This window comes from Channa argus, chromosome 1, assembly GCF_033026475.1.
Source record: "Channa argus isolate prfri chromosome 1, Channa argus male v1.0, whole genome shotgun sequence".
Classification (NCBI taxonomy): domain Eukaryota; kingdom Metazoa; phylum Chordata; class Actinopteri; order Anabantiformes; family Channidae; genus Channa; species Channa argus.
The window spans coordinates 36,316,353-36,333,248 of NC_090197.1; the positions used below are offsets into that span (position 1 = coordinate 36,316,353).

General features: G+C 38.7%; 1 protein-coding gene across 2 annotated transcripts in view; it reads left to right on the forward strand.

The window, feature by feature from the left end:
* Positions 1–382: 382 nt before the first annotated feature.
* chrm3a (cholinergic receptor, muscarinic 3a) overlaps positions 383–16,896 on the forward strand; it is an 80,568-nt gene continuing 64,054 nt past the window's right edge. For both annotated transcript variants that reach the window (XM_067516771.1, XM_067516763.1), the window contains exon 1: positions 383–774. Coding sequence is in view for 1 of the 2 variants with exons in the window: in XM_067516763.1 (XP_067372864.1) it covers positions 770–774 (5 nt within the window). In the remaining variant the exon portion in view is untranslated. The remainder of the gene's footprint in view (positions 775–16,896) is intronic.

The following is a 16,896-nucleotide window of genomic DNA, read 5'->3' on the forward strand; positions in this document are numbered from 1 at the left end:
CTCTGCAGTTCCCAGACTTTGTTTGCTGCTGTTTCCTTTTTGCATTTTGAGAACTCATAAGCCCCAGCACTAGGGGAAAAAAGCCCAATTTGTAAAAACAGCGTTGGACGTATTTTACCTACTATATTGTGCATAAAATATATTATTTGGAAAAAAATAGATGCAGTCTTTTTTTAATAAAAATTCTGCAGAGTCATTTGTTGAAATAGACCGCAATTACAAAACAAAGACAGGACATTTCTTGTGCCAAATGAAATGGCTCAGTTTGTGCCAAATTAAACAGCTTGAAGCTTTGGTTGATGAGCCTGTCCCATAATTAAAACCAGGGAACAGCATAGAGTCATCTTATGGAGAGACATCATCCTGACAGTTGTGGATCTTGTGTAACACTTGTAGTCACTTTGTCGGTTGTATCTGCCAGCGTGTGTCTGAGCTTCTATAGCTTCTCAAAGCTATTATCTATGAATGAATCTGGACTTTTTTATTCGCCTGGTGTGCCACCTGCCGGTGCGTCACGGCTGCTCTGGCCAATCCTGACGCAGTAACTCTTCGTGCGCCCTTGGAGATCCCGCGGGGCTCTCCGCATCACCGTCCAATATACGGCTCGGTGACGGCGAAAGGTGGCGAGCCTCTTTAGCTGCGCCCCGTTAGCGCTTCAGATGTGACTACACAGGACTGTCGTACTGCTGCGGAGCCAAACATGGACCCGTGACAACTTTGACTGGATTGCCATTTTTTGCCATCTACTTATGCTGCATTGCTGCCTGTTATGAGGTAGGTGCAAAGGGGCAGAAAACAGAAAGTTTTGAGAATATTCAGTTAGAACAAAGTGGCCTATTCGGTGTCCTACTCCTGAGACGGTTACAGCAGCTTTACTGTGCCACATTTACGCTTCACAACACTGCACTTTGAAGTTGCATAGGCAAAGCAGAATAATACAGAAAACCAAAGTGCACGTACCAACACGTTCACGATCGTGTTCGATGCTCGCATTAGATGTGCTTTTGGTTCAATACGTAAGTTGGGCAAACAGTGGCTGCCGCTGTTCCCTTGCTGCCCGGCTCAGCATCCCTGCCCAGCCCTCTGCGCTGTGCACTCTTAAGATGCTTCTTCTCCAAAAGGAAAAAAAAAAAGCCATGGGGCTTCTTACGCGAACATGTTTAAAACATGTTCAATTGTATGTTTAAGATGGGGTCAATGAAACACAAGCGCTTTTTTTATTGTCATTGTTTAAGTTATTATTAAGTTATTTAAAAAGAAGAAAAACATTATCACCGTATGGAGTAGGCTTTCATGCGTATTCTCCCTCTTGTGGCACATTTATTACTCTCTCACGATCCCATATGAAGTACTTAAAACTGAACTCTTGTGGACAAAAGAGATTATTCATTTTGTCCATACATGGCAAGTGAGAGCCTTTCATCATTTGGGGTAACTCTTTATTTATGATGCCCATAGATGGTACTGTGAAGGAATGTTCCCTCTCAGTGGCCTGGGGGTACTTTGACATTGTGCTGGATAATGAGTAAAAGCAGAGGGAATGGCGTCTGTGCCATGGTCCAAATATTTTCCTTTTCATTCCAGGCTGCAGTTATTCATCACAGAACACATAGTGTGAGTTTGAGAATACAGTAGGTGTATACACTGATCCACCACAACATTAAAATGGGTCGGTGAAGTGAATAACATGCATTATTATGTTACAGTGGCATCTTTCAAAGGGTGGGATATTCATCTATAAGGCAGCAATTGAACAGTTCTTGAAGTTGACTTCTTGGATCCAGGAAAAATGGGCAAGCCAAAGATCTGTGACTAAGACATGGGACAAAATGTGATTGCAAGATCTAATCTCCCAAATCACTGGCCTTGTGGGGTCTTCCCAGTAACCAGGGGTCAGTGCCTTTGAAAGGTGATACTGTGAAAGGTCATGGATGCTGAAGTTCAGGAATGGTTTGAGACATATGACAAAGTGTCTGGGGTGTTGCTTTGGACTCCAAATTCCCCTTTTGAGCATCTGTGGGATGAGCTGGAAAAACAAGACTCATCCATGGAGTTCCCACCTGGCAGCTTACAAGACCTAAAGGATATGTTTCTGAGGACTTGGTGCCAGAGGACATCTTAAGAGGTGGATACACCTTGACTGGTCAAAGCTGTTTGAGGAGGTAGTTTTATTGTTGTGGCTGGTTGGTGTGTGTATCACAAACATTAGTAGATCAAGGCTTCGACATGCTGCAAACACAACAAAACCAGACAATTTTTGTATTAACATATCGACAGAACCAATTGTCAGTGAACAGCGAAGTCATTTTCTGTGTCATGGTGAATGCACAGTCTCTAGCAGATTTGGTAAAAGTAGAGGATAAATGTGTTTGGATGATTATGACTTTGTATTGCCTGCTGTGGGGAGACACATTTAAGGACATTTAGAAAGAGACGCATGAAGGAGAAGATGTGAGGAAGGTGAATGGCAATAGAGCTTTCTCAGCTTGATATATTGTTTGAGCCCCGGTCAATAGTGCCTGACTAATATTTTTTTCTGGCTTTCCTCTCTTGATAGATGGTTTTGTTGTGCACAGTGCTACTACCATATTGATCATCATTATGACTTTTGCTCATAGGCTGTGAGTAGAGGATAGTACATTGATAATATTGGCCCTGGTGACAGAAGTGAGAATGGCTTCAAGCGAGATGAAAATGTCTTTGCTTTTACTTTCTGCTGTACCTGTTGTTCTGCGTGGGTGCTGCTATGTGCACAGGTGCTAATGCTTTTGTTTTATTATTCCCAAGGTTGTGAATATGTAGCTTTCAGATGGTGTTAAAAAAACAATACGCACTGTTGAAAAGTGCACGATTATCCTCCCTTATGTAAGTTATTCCTGACTCCTACAGTTGAGCTAAAATATTTGCATCCCTTTAATGCTGAAAAGACAAAAAGAGTAAAACAAATTTATTTCATTAGCAAGATATACTACACATTCAGCTATAACAAGTGTTCCCTCATCATCAGAGGCAGCAAAAATAGTCAAGGAGTGTGTAAAGCAAAAGTTATAGTAAAATAATGAAAATTATATTCATGTAAAAGTTTGCATCCCCATCGATAAACGCTTGAGGTAATTAATTCTAATATGTTAAATCAGGTGTCTGAACCTTAACAAAAACAACTGTCAACATAAATGGTTAATGAGTGACACCAGGTCGCTGTAAATAATATAGGTTTTGCACTCTAAACTTAAAGTCTCCATGGGCAGTCTCAACCAGTTTGTTGAGAGCAACTAAACAATGGGATCAGGTAATCAGCTTTCAGAGTACCTCAAAATAAAACACATTTTAAAGGGTTTAGGGATACTTGTACCAACCGTCAGGACTATAATCCAGAAATAGAAGAAATGTGGACACACTAATACTCTTCCTAAAAGCGGAAGACCAAGAATGATAGGTGAAAGAAGCACTGGGAAATTTGCTCTAGAACTACTTAAGAATCCAAATCATGGACCTGAAGCATGTGAACAAACTAGATGACTTTTGAAGTAATATTAACTTGTCTGATGAGACCAAAGTTGAATTAATTGATTGTAATTCCAACAGATATTTGGAGACAGAAAAACAAACCCATCATTCTAGCTGTGAAACATGGTGGAGGCTCGTTCATGTGCTGGGGGGAGTAAATCTACATCAGACACTGGAGCACTGCAGAAAGTGAAAGGAAGAATCATTGCAGGCCAATATCAGAAGATTTTAAAGTAAAGCCTCCTGCCATCATTGCAAAAAGCTAAAACTAAAGAGGCACTTGATCCTTCAACAAGACAGCAATCCAAAGCATAAAGCAAAGTCAGCTCAGGAAGGGTTTGAGAAGAATAGGGTGAATGTTTTATGATGACCTTCCTTAGATTTAAAGAAGGCTGTAAATGGCAGATGAGCATGTCTGGTTGACTTTGAACACGTAAGAAATTAGCTAAAATTCCATATGAAAGGATATAAATGCTCACAGGGTACCCAAAGAAATTGCAGGAGGATATAAAGGCAAAGAAGGAGAAATTCAAAGTCTTAGAAAACATTTGGTCACTTTTACACTGATATAATTTGCATTATTTTATTCTTTCTTTTTTAAACCGTTGATGACACCGAAACTGATTTGACATAATTAGCTACTCTTCAGTAAATGTTCATCAAAATTGTATCATACGCATAGAAATAGAGGCTCTACAGCTTATCCGAACAAACCTTACTTTTCGTACTTCATTTCAACACTGGAGGAAGTTTAAAGAATGTAATTATTGACTTGAAAAATGTGGGAGAGTGGGATTTCCTTAACTGATATGTTGTTAATGTTGTTGTTATTGTTGTTGTTGTTGTCTTGTGGTTTTACAAAGTCTTTTGTAGCACTGTACAAATGCTGACAGTTTAACCATCAAGTTGTTGGGCAAGTCAAAGGATGCAGTTGAGATGTTTTCATTTTAACCAGTAAGTGCAGTGGTTCAGTACTGGCTAAAAATAAGAAGCCGCTAGTTGAATGTAAAAGTACTCTGCCATTTTCTAATGATAAGCTATATTCAAAGTTTAGCGATTCCATTGTTGGCAAAGTCAAATTTTTTGGTTCCATTTTGCATTGCAATGCTGCACAGTACAGCCTGCTGTGAAGGAGAGCAGCTGCAAAACTAGCTGGTTGAGATGGGCAAAACACATGGAGCAAAGTAAGTGAGGATCAGATTTGGGTCTGCTTTTTTTTTTTCACCCATACAAGTATTGTAAAATTCTGCAGATTGGTGCCAATAGCTGTCCTAAGGAGCAGAGCAGTATATTAACATGGTTGTTTAATTTGTACACAAACTGAGATGTAGGTTCAAAACCCCACAGTCACAATCAGCCAGCCAAGCAAACCCCCATGCAATTATAGCTTACTAATTAATTATTGAGCTTTACGGCTGCATTTAGGCAATTTCTTCTACCAAGTCCCGTGAGCTGTTTCCCAGTTTTCAGTCTCTGGGCTGCAGCTGTGGATTTCTATTTACATACAGAAATAAGAGCAGTGACCACGTTCTCTTCTATGTAACTCATAGCAAAAAACACAATTTGGGCATTTACCCTCATCTTAAACAATCAATATACTACATATCATTCTTCTTTGACTAAATAATTGATTTTATTTTCAATAAGAGAGGGGCATATATCTTATGCAGAGATAGACAGACACTGGTGGCATTTTTTATTTATTTTTTTAGCCTCACCTTAAAAGAGAAAGGAAATGACATGAGTATGGATTAAACATTGGAAAAAACATGCTTTGAGGTGAAATTGAGATTTTCAGCTGTTGTATGATCCACACAAAAGCATCAAACACTGTAAGCCTCAGGCTGCAGTGTACACTAACTGGCACCACCAGGCTACTTATAGAGCAGGCAATAGGAGACAGTGATGGGTATTTTACGGGAGTCAGCTGGCCAAACAGACGGGCTAACTCCCCCTTTGGGTTTCATTAGAGCTCATCTTGATGTTAAAGCCTGTTTAATCCACTTTCATAGCCATGCAGACCACAACAGAGCAAAGCACACTGTCTATCTTTAGAAGGCACAGGGGCAGAATTTGATTTTATTTTATCTCATTTCAATTATTAAAACAGTGAGACAAATTCTATGAAGCTGGAATTTTAATATCTCAGTCTTTGTCTGTGCAAACTTTGTGCAGCTGCAAATGTCCAGAGCTGATGAGTGTTTTCACCATCAGATAGAAAGCTGTCAATCAGTGCCTGTTCAATTAATTTGTCCATAAACAGATTTGTTTATGCAGCCCAAAACCCCTTCTGCTATCAACTCTAGTTTCTCCGTGAGCTACTGTATTTCGAGTGGGTCCTTCGCTTCAGGGATACAGTGCTGGTTAGGAGCTCACAGGCGTCAGTGGCCTTAAAGCAGCTTGAAATCATGGAGGTTTTAAGAAGAAGTAGCCTTTAAACAACCATTCATTTAGATATGCACAGTGCAGTACAAAAGGTGTTTAATCATAATTTATTAAATGTACCCTTCTGATGCAACTGAAGCTTTTATAGCCAACATAACGTGTATTAAAAATGATAATCATCGCTCTCTGACCTTTACTAGTTGTCATAAGCTAAGCTGGATCTGCCTGTTATTGGTGGCAATAAGGGGCTATTAACTGCGCTGCTCCATGTTTACATTAGGATATTGTGTATGTTCAGCACACAGCAATCCACACAGACAAATCAAGATAATGCAGGTGAGTTATAGTTCAAAGGTCAGGTATTGGGCAGGAAAGGAAAGGTGATTTATAGAGGCACCTTGCAGGTCAACGGTATTATTTACATAGGTCATTTGTGTATAGAAACCCCCTAGTGGGTAAAAATGTGAACGTGGCAGCTGTAACTGTAAATGATGCATAAGAAATAGCCTGCAGTGCTGCCATCCATACCAATATATCCATAGTTTAAAAATGTCTTGCAAGCCCAACTGCACTCCATTGCACTACTAGGCTAATCTGTGTATTGTTTTTTTTTTGTTTTCTTGCTTCTGTTTTGCTCTCTATAATTTGGTCCTTTATTTTTTTACTTTTTCACTCTGTCTCTCAAACCTTCTCCTTATTGTACTTCTGCTCCACTTGAGGGAATTCATATTTTTGTCTAATGTATGGTTGTTCTTTCACGTGTGCTCCCTGTCTGTTATTAGCAGATAAATCAATAACAAGATGCCCATCATCATTTTCAGTTCAAAGTGTTGGATTCAAGGTAGAGAGAGCCATGCTGTACACATCAAGAGTGAGACAAAGAGACCGTGAGCAATAAAACAGAGAATGATAGATCACCAGTGAGATGTAATTACAGTGAGTCAAAAAAAACAGACTAACATAGTCCAAATCTGCACCGGGTCCAGCTTGAGTGCAGGAGAGTAATGAGATGAGAAATGATGATGATGATGTTGATGATGATGATGTTGATGGATGTCTGACATACCCTGGAGCTGACCCAAACTCTCAATATTCAGTCATATCATCTTTGATGGCTTATTTGTTATTCTAAGGTAATGTGGTTTCACACAATATTGATTACGTTAAAGATTGCTTTTGTAAATTAAACTCTATAACACACAATATCATATCTCAACGTAGCCCACTGAATTAACAAAGTATCCATCAGTGTTTGTATAAAACTAACAGAATTCTAACAAAAAGTGCTTTTCATAAACACTTTGTGGTGATGTTATCTCAATGTTTAGTCCACTAGATAAACTCTGTGCCTGAGCCGCTGCTTTAATCTTATTTAGGAACTGGTGGCTGCAAGTTTCAAGAGTTAATAAGATAACAGTTAGCCTCTGTTGACACATTTATATTGGCTTCAGTTTCATAGTGCTCTACCAGTAATAATCCTTGAAATAGCTTGTACAAGATTATGTTTAGACATGTCTAAGTATGGGTGAACTGCTACCGTGGGTGAAGGGAGCAAAGAAATAGAAGAACAGAAAACTTGGTGTAGCTACCAGGAGAAAACGGACAAATTGAAACAAAGACATAATAAGTTCCTTTAATAAGATTTGAATCGTAATGACGCCAAGCTATAGTGCATCTTCTCACTTCTAAGTTAACAGTTGATAGTCCTTACATTATCAACAGTGTAACATCTGTTGTTCTTTTTTCATAGGTTTGGTATCTAGAGCATGTTCTGTTAAAGCGAACTAAAATGCTTTAGTGCTCAAGAAGCCTCTTTCTTAACATTAAGGCAGAACTAGGCAATGCAGTTTGCAGCTAGACGTTATCCCTGCGATGCAATGATGTTTGTCAGTGGGAAATTCAACTTTTTTTAAACAGCATGAATCTAAACATTTCACATGTAGTGGCTAGATGCAGCATTTACATGTGAGGAAAATATATAAAATGTAATTCATGATGGTTGTATCAAGTTATATATATTGACCTAGTAGTCTAGCATCTGTTCTTAGTTTTTAAAAAAATGCTTGTTACATCCAAAAAGCTGTACACCCTGAGTCTGTTAATGTGCTCGGGCACATACTGTATATGTCTGGGATCAGTGAGGAAACCTATTCAAAACTAGTATGAAATGATGACTGATGAGTCATATTTCACCAATGTCACAACAAGAACCCCCCCAGTTTAAAGGTAAATTGAAAGTGATTAGATGTTGTTGTGTGATTAGGTTCTTGTCAGAATGTATCAGTCAGTAGGTATTTTTTTAATAAGATTCTTTCATGAAATGTTTGGCACCTTGCAAATGAATAAATGTCTGCTACACTTTTTTTTTAACTTTTGTTTTTTTCCAGTTGTTTGTTTCTGCCTGACTCCCTCTTGCTTTTGTAATACAGCTCATCACGCACATCTCAAGTGAGATAAATTGTGTCAAGCATTTGATTTTAATGCTGAGAGGTTGGAGTGAGTTGAAGAACTTAATAACATAAAAGATTTATCATTTATTTCAGATGGTTTTGTTTGTTGATTTCCACTAAAGGAAATACAGCCATGATGACTTGTTGAACCATATCAGATGGCCCAGAGGTGTAGCAGCTGTGACTGAAATATGTAAAATACTGCCGGGAGGGGGGTGACACAGATTGCATACATTTGGTCTATAGGGCATGTTTAAAAGTTGAAATGACGTCAATTGCCTGTCTTTTGTGGTTGATTTATTCTACAACATCTCTGATAAAACACAGTTGTTTTGTCGTTATCTCTGTAATTGGGTCTCTTTAATTTAGAGCAAAGTATAGACATTTTCGCCTCTCTTTCATTTAACACCTGTCACAAAATTAAAGCAGCACTAGTGATCTTTTTCCAAAACACAACTAATCAAAAAGTACTTGTGGAGCAGCATATGGCACAAGAGAGACTAAATGGGTGGACCATTTTGTTGACTGAGAGGATCACAGCTCTGGATGTAGATAAAGGACACCAGAGGATATTACACAATGGTAGGCTCATGGGATGCAGTTTTAAAAAGGTGAGGGAGTACTTTTTCACGGGGATTTGGAGTTGGTGACTGGCCGCTGTGCCAACCTGTTAAAGCTCCGCTTAGTCACTGCCAACTGTGTTTTTGATAAGATTTGGGCGGAGGTGCTGTGCAAATCAGCAACATTTCTATAAGCTTGCCACATACAGTGTGATTTTCATTTAGTCCTGCACCTGTTTAGTGCTTTTCTACTGCACTTGAGGCCTGAGGAATGTTTAAAATGCAATACATCGACATCCAATTGTTGATTTGTTACAGTAAGCTGCTGATTTAGTATTTAGTGGGAATTGTTGGGGCATGGTTTTAAAGATTGTTCATTTATACTAAATCCAGAACATAAGCTATAACAGTGCATCAAAAGAACTTTGTGTTTGGATGCATGTCTATAGTAGAAAAACATCTTTATTTTGAATAGTACTATTTGAGCAGATGTAGCAGTCTTGCTTTGTGGATCAAATATTAGTCTTTCTTTTAATGTTACAGTTATGAAAGAAGTCCCTGTAAGTTTACGCAGCTGTTTTAGATGTTTTCAACATATTCACTGGATTAATCTGTAATACAAGTGTTTGTTTGCTATATATTACCTGCACTCCTATTGAAGCTTGAAGGATGCCTTTTCTCCAGCCTAAATTCTTGAAGTAGTTCCCCCCAACTGTCAAAGTGAGAAGGGAGAAAGTAAAGTCAAATGAACAACTTCACTTGAAATTTCAATTTCCTCATTTTTTTCCCCCGAAGCAGGTGTAAGACTGACAGTATGCCCCATTCTGTAAAGAAGTTCAAACCAGTACCTGATTCTTCCTCCTTCTTCAGTTTGATTGATATTTCCAAAAGAGACAAGGACTGTAAAACCCGAACCAGACTAGCTACCAGATCAAGCCCTCTGGCTAAATTCTGTAGAGGAAAATTAATCCAAGCCAACAAGACCCACAGCCCCCAGGCCAGTGAATCAAATCCTCAGTTGACATTTACAAGAGTCTAAAGCAACAAAAGGGTATGGAAATTATTTTAGTCCAATTTGCTATCTTGTCAGTGTGTGTCTAAACAAGTGTTTGGTTCAATACTTTATCGTGACTGTTTTACTGCACAGTGGGATGCTCTTATTGGACAGGTTGAAAGCTGACACAGAATTAGACAAGAGGAAAGCAGATGTACAGTTTTCCTACGGGGATTTATAAGGGTCTCATAACAGTAACAGGCAGCCTGATTACAACAGGTAGAGAAGTGAAACCCTGCTACTCCATCAACCAGACTGAAAAATTTCCCTTTAGGCTGTGCTAGCCAATATATATGTTAGTGCTGCTACACTGATAAAATACGCCTTTTTAAAACATAATAAAAAAATCATGTGACATTGCAAGGTCATAACGCAATACGCAGGGGAGGTTGAATGGCTTTGAACCCATATTTAAAGCTACAGTATACAGTATATCTTTTTTCAATTAATTCATAAATGTAATTGTAAAAACATCTTAAGGTGGAGAGATTCTATTTGTGCCCCTTGTAAAGTCAGACTCATTTGAACAGCAGTGCAGCAGTGGAGAGATTTTTTCTTCTAAAAGTTTTTTTATCCTGATTTATTTTTTTGTAACTCGATAATATCCTAAGATTCGGGCAGAGCATGAGCGTAGCAGATGGTAGAGGAGCATAGCAAAGCAGGAATAGGGAGGTCTGGGCAGAGCAGAGTAGGTTTGTTTGTAGCCTTACAGTATGTACAAGTACTCTAGCAATACAACTGTGTAAATATACTCGATTACAAGTCCAGCATTATGTAAAAGTAGTGAAAACCAAGAGCTACATTTAAGTAAAAGTACTGGCCACTGTGCTTCATGTATTATTCAGTATCAGATATCATAATGATGAATCTGTATTAAAATCACATATTACTGTAACAGCTGGTTAGAAGGTGGAAGTATTTTTAACTGCTTTATATACATTTATGTCATTGAGTGTAGTAGATCCTGGGGGTCCACAGCCTGCTCCAGAGTGTCCCATTAAAAATTCCTTGGTTGTGAGATGATTAATGTGGTTCCAATATTTTTAGTCTTTTTTTGGCCCACATTTCTTATGTTATTTTATTTTTGTAAAATAACAATTTACAATGTTTTTATTTACTTCTTTGTTTAAAAAACAATTTATATAAACGGAAGAGTCCCTCAAAATAGTATTTGAGTAAATATACTTCCCCTGTGAATAATTTGATGTAATTTTTCTGGTCTCACATTTATATAATGAAAATAAACTGCCTTGATCACAGTAACATCACCACCCAGCAACATAAAATCAGCAGAATGATATGGTGATTGCCATTCCCCAAAAGTAGAATGAAGGAAATGAGGATTAAAGCATGCCGGTGGATTTTAGGTTACGTGAAGTCAGAGCTTTCCCACATTGGTCACAGCTTTCAGAGTGTACAGTAACATTATAGATTTAGTCTCTGGAGTCAACCTGTCAGGATCAGGCAGTTTTTTCCTTGCTGGTATTTTCACTCCATGTTTTGTAGAAGGAGCAGTGTAAAACTTTGACACCTCTTCAGGGATTACTTCCACTTAGCAAAGTGATAAGAATCTCGAGCTCATCACAGGAATGTGTGTAACTTGGCATAGCATGAAAGCTTTGTGGGAGAAGTGCAGCGACATTAATCACTAAAGCAGGTTCTAGGATTGGTCATCTGTTTGGTGTTCATTCTCATCACCTACGCAAACCTTCAGGCAGTAACTAACGTCGGGCTCAGGACTTATTCAACAACTTTGTGATAGAAGTGTTTTTATAGTCTACAATTCAGTTTCAGATCAATGTAGAACAAGATTCTGGGAACAACAGATTCAGGGTTATTGCAGAAATTTTGAGATTTGGTGGAGGACTAGAAAGACAGAATGCATTTGCTTAACTGGTGTCTTTCAGATGAAGAGCAGGCCAGAAGCAGGAGATGGTGGATGGAATTACCTGGCAGGTCTCCATACAAATGTTTTGGCAGGGTTATGTTGGTAGAAAAAAAAGAAACTGTTTATTGGATTGGTACCCTCTGTGTTTCTTTGAAATGTAATCATAACCCAAGCTGAACATATTTATTGCATATACAGGCAACACACTGGAGGTGCGTGAGCTTATTATTTATCAATATTTGGTCAGCTAAATGTATGGTGTAAATATAAAGTGCAATGGTTAGATCATCGTGATTTATCAAGTCTGAGCACAGAGCTCAGTTTAAATCTCTTCTAATGAAAGTGGAAAACAAGGAACACAGAGGACACCGTGGGCTCTTAATCTCGAGCAGAAGCAAAGCTGAAAGAAATAAAGCATTTTAGTTTGTTTGTTTTATTTTAGTTTGGAAATTGTGCTCCTTCAAACAAACCTGTCTTTATGTATCATCAAGTAGCACAGCTGATATCGTGTTCATATAGATCAGGAGGCACAATGCAGATGTTTTAGTCTTTCTGGCATGAAATTGTGCCTGCGTTTATGTCCACTGAGAATACTTCATATTACAGCTGTATGTGTAGTCGGAGAAAATTATAGGTCATATGTTAAATCCATTGAAATTATCAAGTGATTTAAGCAGATTTGAGGATGTATTTGTTTATTAAGAGGGATTGTTTTATACTAAAGATATAATTCCGATAGCTTTTAGAAAAAAGGAATTGAAAAACTGTAAGGTGTTAGTGCCTTTAAAAAGAGGAACTCGATACCAAGGTGCATCTATTTTACTCCTATTAAAGTTGCTCTGTAGAATTTTTTTTTCTGGATTCCTGTCAAATACCCTAGATCAAAACTTTCATGTTTAAAATGATATTGGACTAAATCATGATTCATCAGTGTCAATTATGGAACTGTTACTCATTTTGCAATATTTCTCTACGGAAAAAGTACTTTTTGGACCCGTGTATGCATCATTTAGTCTCTGACTTCCAAGTGACAAAAGCAGATGAGACGGAGTTCTTCTAGAGAGATAGAGTGAGTACAAGGTCTTCTCTAGAGTGAGAGGATAAGTTAGGAGTGAAGCTACCAAACCCAGCATTTTCCAAAATCAGAGGTAGAATAGGAGCATTTGTACAGACTGCTGAATAGATGCCAGTGAGGAAGGAGCACAGCCAACAGGTGAGAACTTCAGCAGAGTGTGTGAAGACTAATGTCATGGAGCACCAGAGTAGGTCCGATAGGAAAGTAGCAAGCGTTTACGAGAAATAGGGTAAAAGCTTGAATCCAGAGCAAACATGTGGCCGTTAGGTTTGAGAGAAGCAGGGAAAAACTAAGCAAACAGGGTAGAGACAGAATCCAATATCTAATTACGAGCTCAGGTCAAATATCAGGCTGTCAGGTTTTTCCAGGCACACAAAGCAGACAGGACAGAGACTGATTCAATTAAGTAAATCAGGCAGAGGTCATTGTTGGAGAGGCAGTTTAACTGAGCAGACCAGGCAGAGAGGGCAAAGACTGAATCAGAAAAAAAAAAAATCTGACAAACAGAAACTCAGTGAAACCACACAGACAGACTTGGGGCAGGCAGAAATCAGGCCCAAAACAGGCAGGTTCAGGCACAAACAGATGGCTGGAGCAACTCCACAGTGTGTGGCAAGACAATCTGGCACAGAGTGAACTGTGGCTGAGGCTTAAATAGAGGAGAGAGGAACTGTAATTGACAACAGGTGAAACTGATGGGGACAGGCAGGTGGAACAAACCAACTGGTGGAGGGTCATCTGCTACTCAGAGGATAGAAGTGAGTGAGTGGAAAAAAACAGGAACTGGACCGTGACAAAAACTTATCTTGACCACTATGCCAGCACAGCTTCACAGTGTAGCTCTGTTTCTGGAGGCTTGAGTTTGTACTGTATCCAGTATCTTTGTTTCGTATGGTCATATTTGCTATTTAGCACAGCTGACACTGATGGCTAAAACCATTCATTTAGTAGTCAATTGGCCATAAACACTAAATACTTTTTTAACATGATGAGCAAAATCACAGGATCATCAAAGTGATTACAAATCATCCTGATGTTGTCCAACCAATATTTTAACCTCATATGGAGACTGGAGCCTATCCCAGCTGTCATTAGGTGGGAGGAAGGGTTAACAGGGATTACAACGTAAATTCAAAACTTATGCTGCCATCCTAATGTCACATTTATAGGCAGTGAAGTAGTTCATATACATACATCAGTCTCTCAAGGAATTTGTAAAGTTGAGATCACAACAATTAATTCAACCAGTCGCCCATTTAAGTATTATAAAAACACTGCAACTTGCAGCACAATTGTTTAAGAAAAGCTGTTGTGAAATCAGGCATTTTAGGCTGTAACTATCACAAAAAGATCCACAAAATTAACTTTTAGTGTATAACAGCACCTCTATCATGAATTAAGTTTTTAAGCCACTCTATTTAAATTGAATAAGAGGATCATCTACAATAAAGCTAACTGCAGAACTGCGGTTTTGGATCCCATTAGATTGAACAGGTCAATACACCACAGGCCGACCTCATGGTAACTTCAGAAAAGTACCACAATAGTCAATATTCTCTGAGGACCATGATTGTCTTTCCTTGCAACAATCAGTCCAGAGGCTGTTGCGATATTAGGTTGGATGCCAATGTGGTGGCAGACTGACTAACTATCATCCAGCAGAACAAAGCAACAGATACTATGATACACTTGTACGTAGTAGCTTTAACTTCCTACACTGGGGTCTAGCAAATCTAATAAATACAGAGATTACAGAAGACTTTGAGCTGCTGGGATAAATTGCTGCAGAGCTTCTCTGCTCACACACTCATGCTCCCAGTGATATTTCATTAGAAAGGCTACATGTTGTCGATGACCCTGAGTATCCTGAAGTTTTCTCCCAGGCTGTGCCACCTCTTTGTTCAGTCCTCTTTGCCGTCCATGTTTATTTAACCGCTCTCTTTTATCCAGATTAGTCTCACTAAAGCTCTTTAAATTAATCTCATTAAATCTCTTTTTCAACACAGCCATGGAGGGGCAGTTAGAGAGCGTAGTCATCTGCCTCATTTTCTTTAAGCTCCTATCATTACATCAGTCACATCGCGCTTAATCCTTAGCCGCTGAGAACCACCAGGGGAGCGGGATAACCCTGTCACCTCTTTGCCGCCTCTCTGTTTTTTATTTGTACATTAGATATCAGGATCCGAGGTGACGGGATCTTTGGAAAGCAAGTGAAACAGAGTCTGAGTCATTTCCCTGGTTTGGCAATGACCTCTTTTATTGTATCTCAGCTTTGGCAGCATGTTTGAGTACAGCACTTTGCTCTCCATATATCATAATCAGGATGTAGCAGAGGTTATTTACATTGTTAACAATCCAGTGTTGGGGCTCCTTCTTAATTCCATGTTTTTTTTCCAAAGCACTTCTGCTAATGTGAAGAAAGTTAATCACATTCCTGCCAAATATCTGTGTTTTAATTGCTAGTGGCTTGGTGGAGTTGGGGTTGAGAGAGTTTGGCTCCTGTTTGAAATGCTTTGTCACTGAACAGTAACATTAACAAGGCAAGAATACTGATGAGAGCTAGAGACTCCAGACAGCTGAAATTCCACAACGCACATGTTTTGACTCTTTTCGGTCTTTGCAAGCGCCAGGTGTCTAAACCAAAATGTATTAGTCTGCCTGCTGAATATGTCTAAGAGCCGCTCAAGGGTAAAATGAGAAATCTGTCAAAATCCGTAAAACATAGTTGTGTTTTAATCAGGTTATTTAATTGAAACAAATTGTCTGGACAGATGTTTCATATACACCTGTTTACCGGATAATTCTTAAAGCACAGCATGACATGCATCCTTGCGGCTTTGACAGCATACACTGATTTAAGCACTATTATACCTTAACGCTTTCTGTATAAGCCTGTCAGAGAGGCTATGCAGCATACTTGTTTGACAGTTTACAGCATCTGATCATCCTCAAATTTTCTTGTAAAATTGGATTGGGCTCTGGAAACACTTACAGGTATAGCACAAGTGGTGCTAAATCTCTTTCCTGTATTTGTGCTGACAACAATACAAGTACCGCAGCTCTCTAAAATGCCCCAAACCAAACAAATGCAGTGAATTTTACTTTAACTTGGCATGAAACAGATTGGGAGCTTGAATAAGAATGAGTTTGTCTCTTTGTGAAATGGTTCAAAGAGCCATGAAAAAACAAAAAGAATGTTGCAAACGGTTGCATCCAAGGCAAGCATTTTTCCACATGGAGCTACAGTCCCTTTTTAAGCTTTACAGATCAAATTCAAAACATCACAATTGCCAAAGCATAAACATTTTCAGTTGAAGTTATGTAAGTTTGTTATCATTACCTCCCCACCATTTGAGCAGCAATAACACAATAATTACTGTCTCCGTCACTGTATGGATGTTATTTTACTTTTCATCCTTGTAATATCAATATGCCATGAATAATAGAATATAAAATGTTTTAATTCTGCCACATTGTTTCTAAATCAGTCCTGAAAGTGTGTCCCTATTAGGAGATTTTTTTGCGGTGTTTTTAATAAATCCCTCGCATCCTTATTTGATTAACTGTTGTTGTGACTTCTGCAGACTTTGGAGCTCTGGAAGTCGGAGAGAAAATCAATTCCTTCATAGTAACATAATTCTGCGGTGGAATGAAATGAGAAATCCCTCATATCTTAATATGCACTGTATTTATTTACTCTCAGAGTGCTGCTGGGGGATCATTGTTACACGGTTTTTAAATTCAGCCTGGTGCACAAACTGACAGCGTTTTTCCTTTCTACTATTCAACCCACAAACACTATAGATATACTAAAAAAATCCATGTACACTACTCATTGATTAGCCACCCCTCCCCCTCACTGCCATTACCAGAGCATTGTCTTTGTAATTGTGTGGCCCTGTTTGGGTTTAATGCAACCATCAGTCAGTGAAAGTGACAGGATGGAACCCAATCTAACACAAGTCTTGTCTAAACAG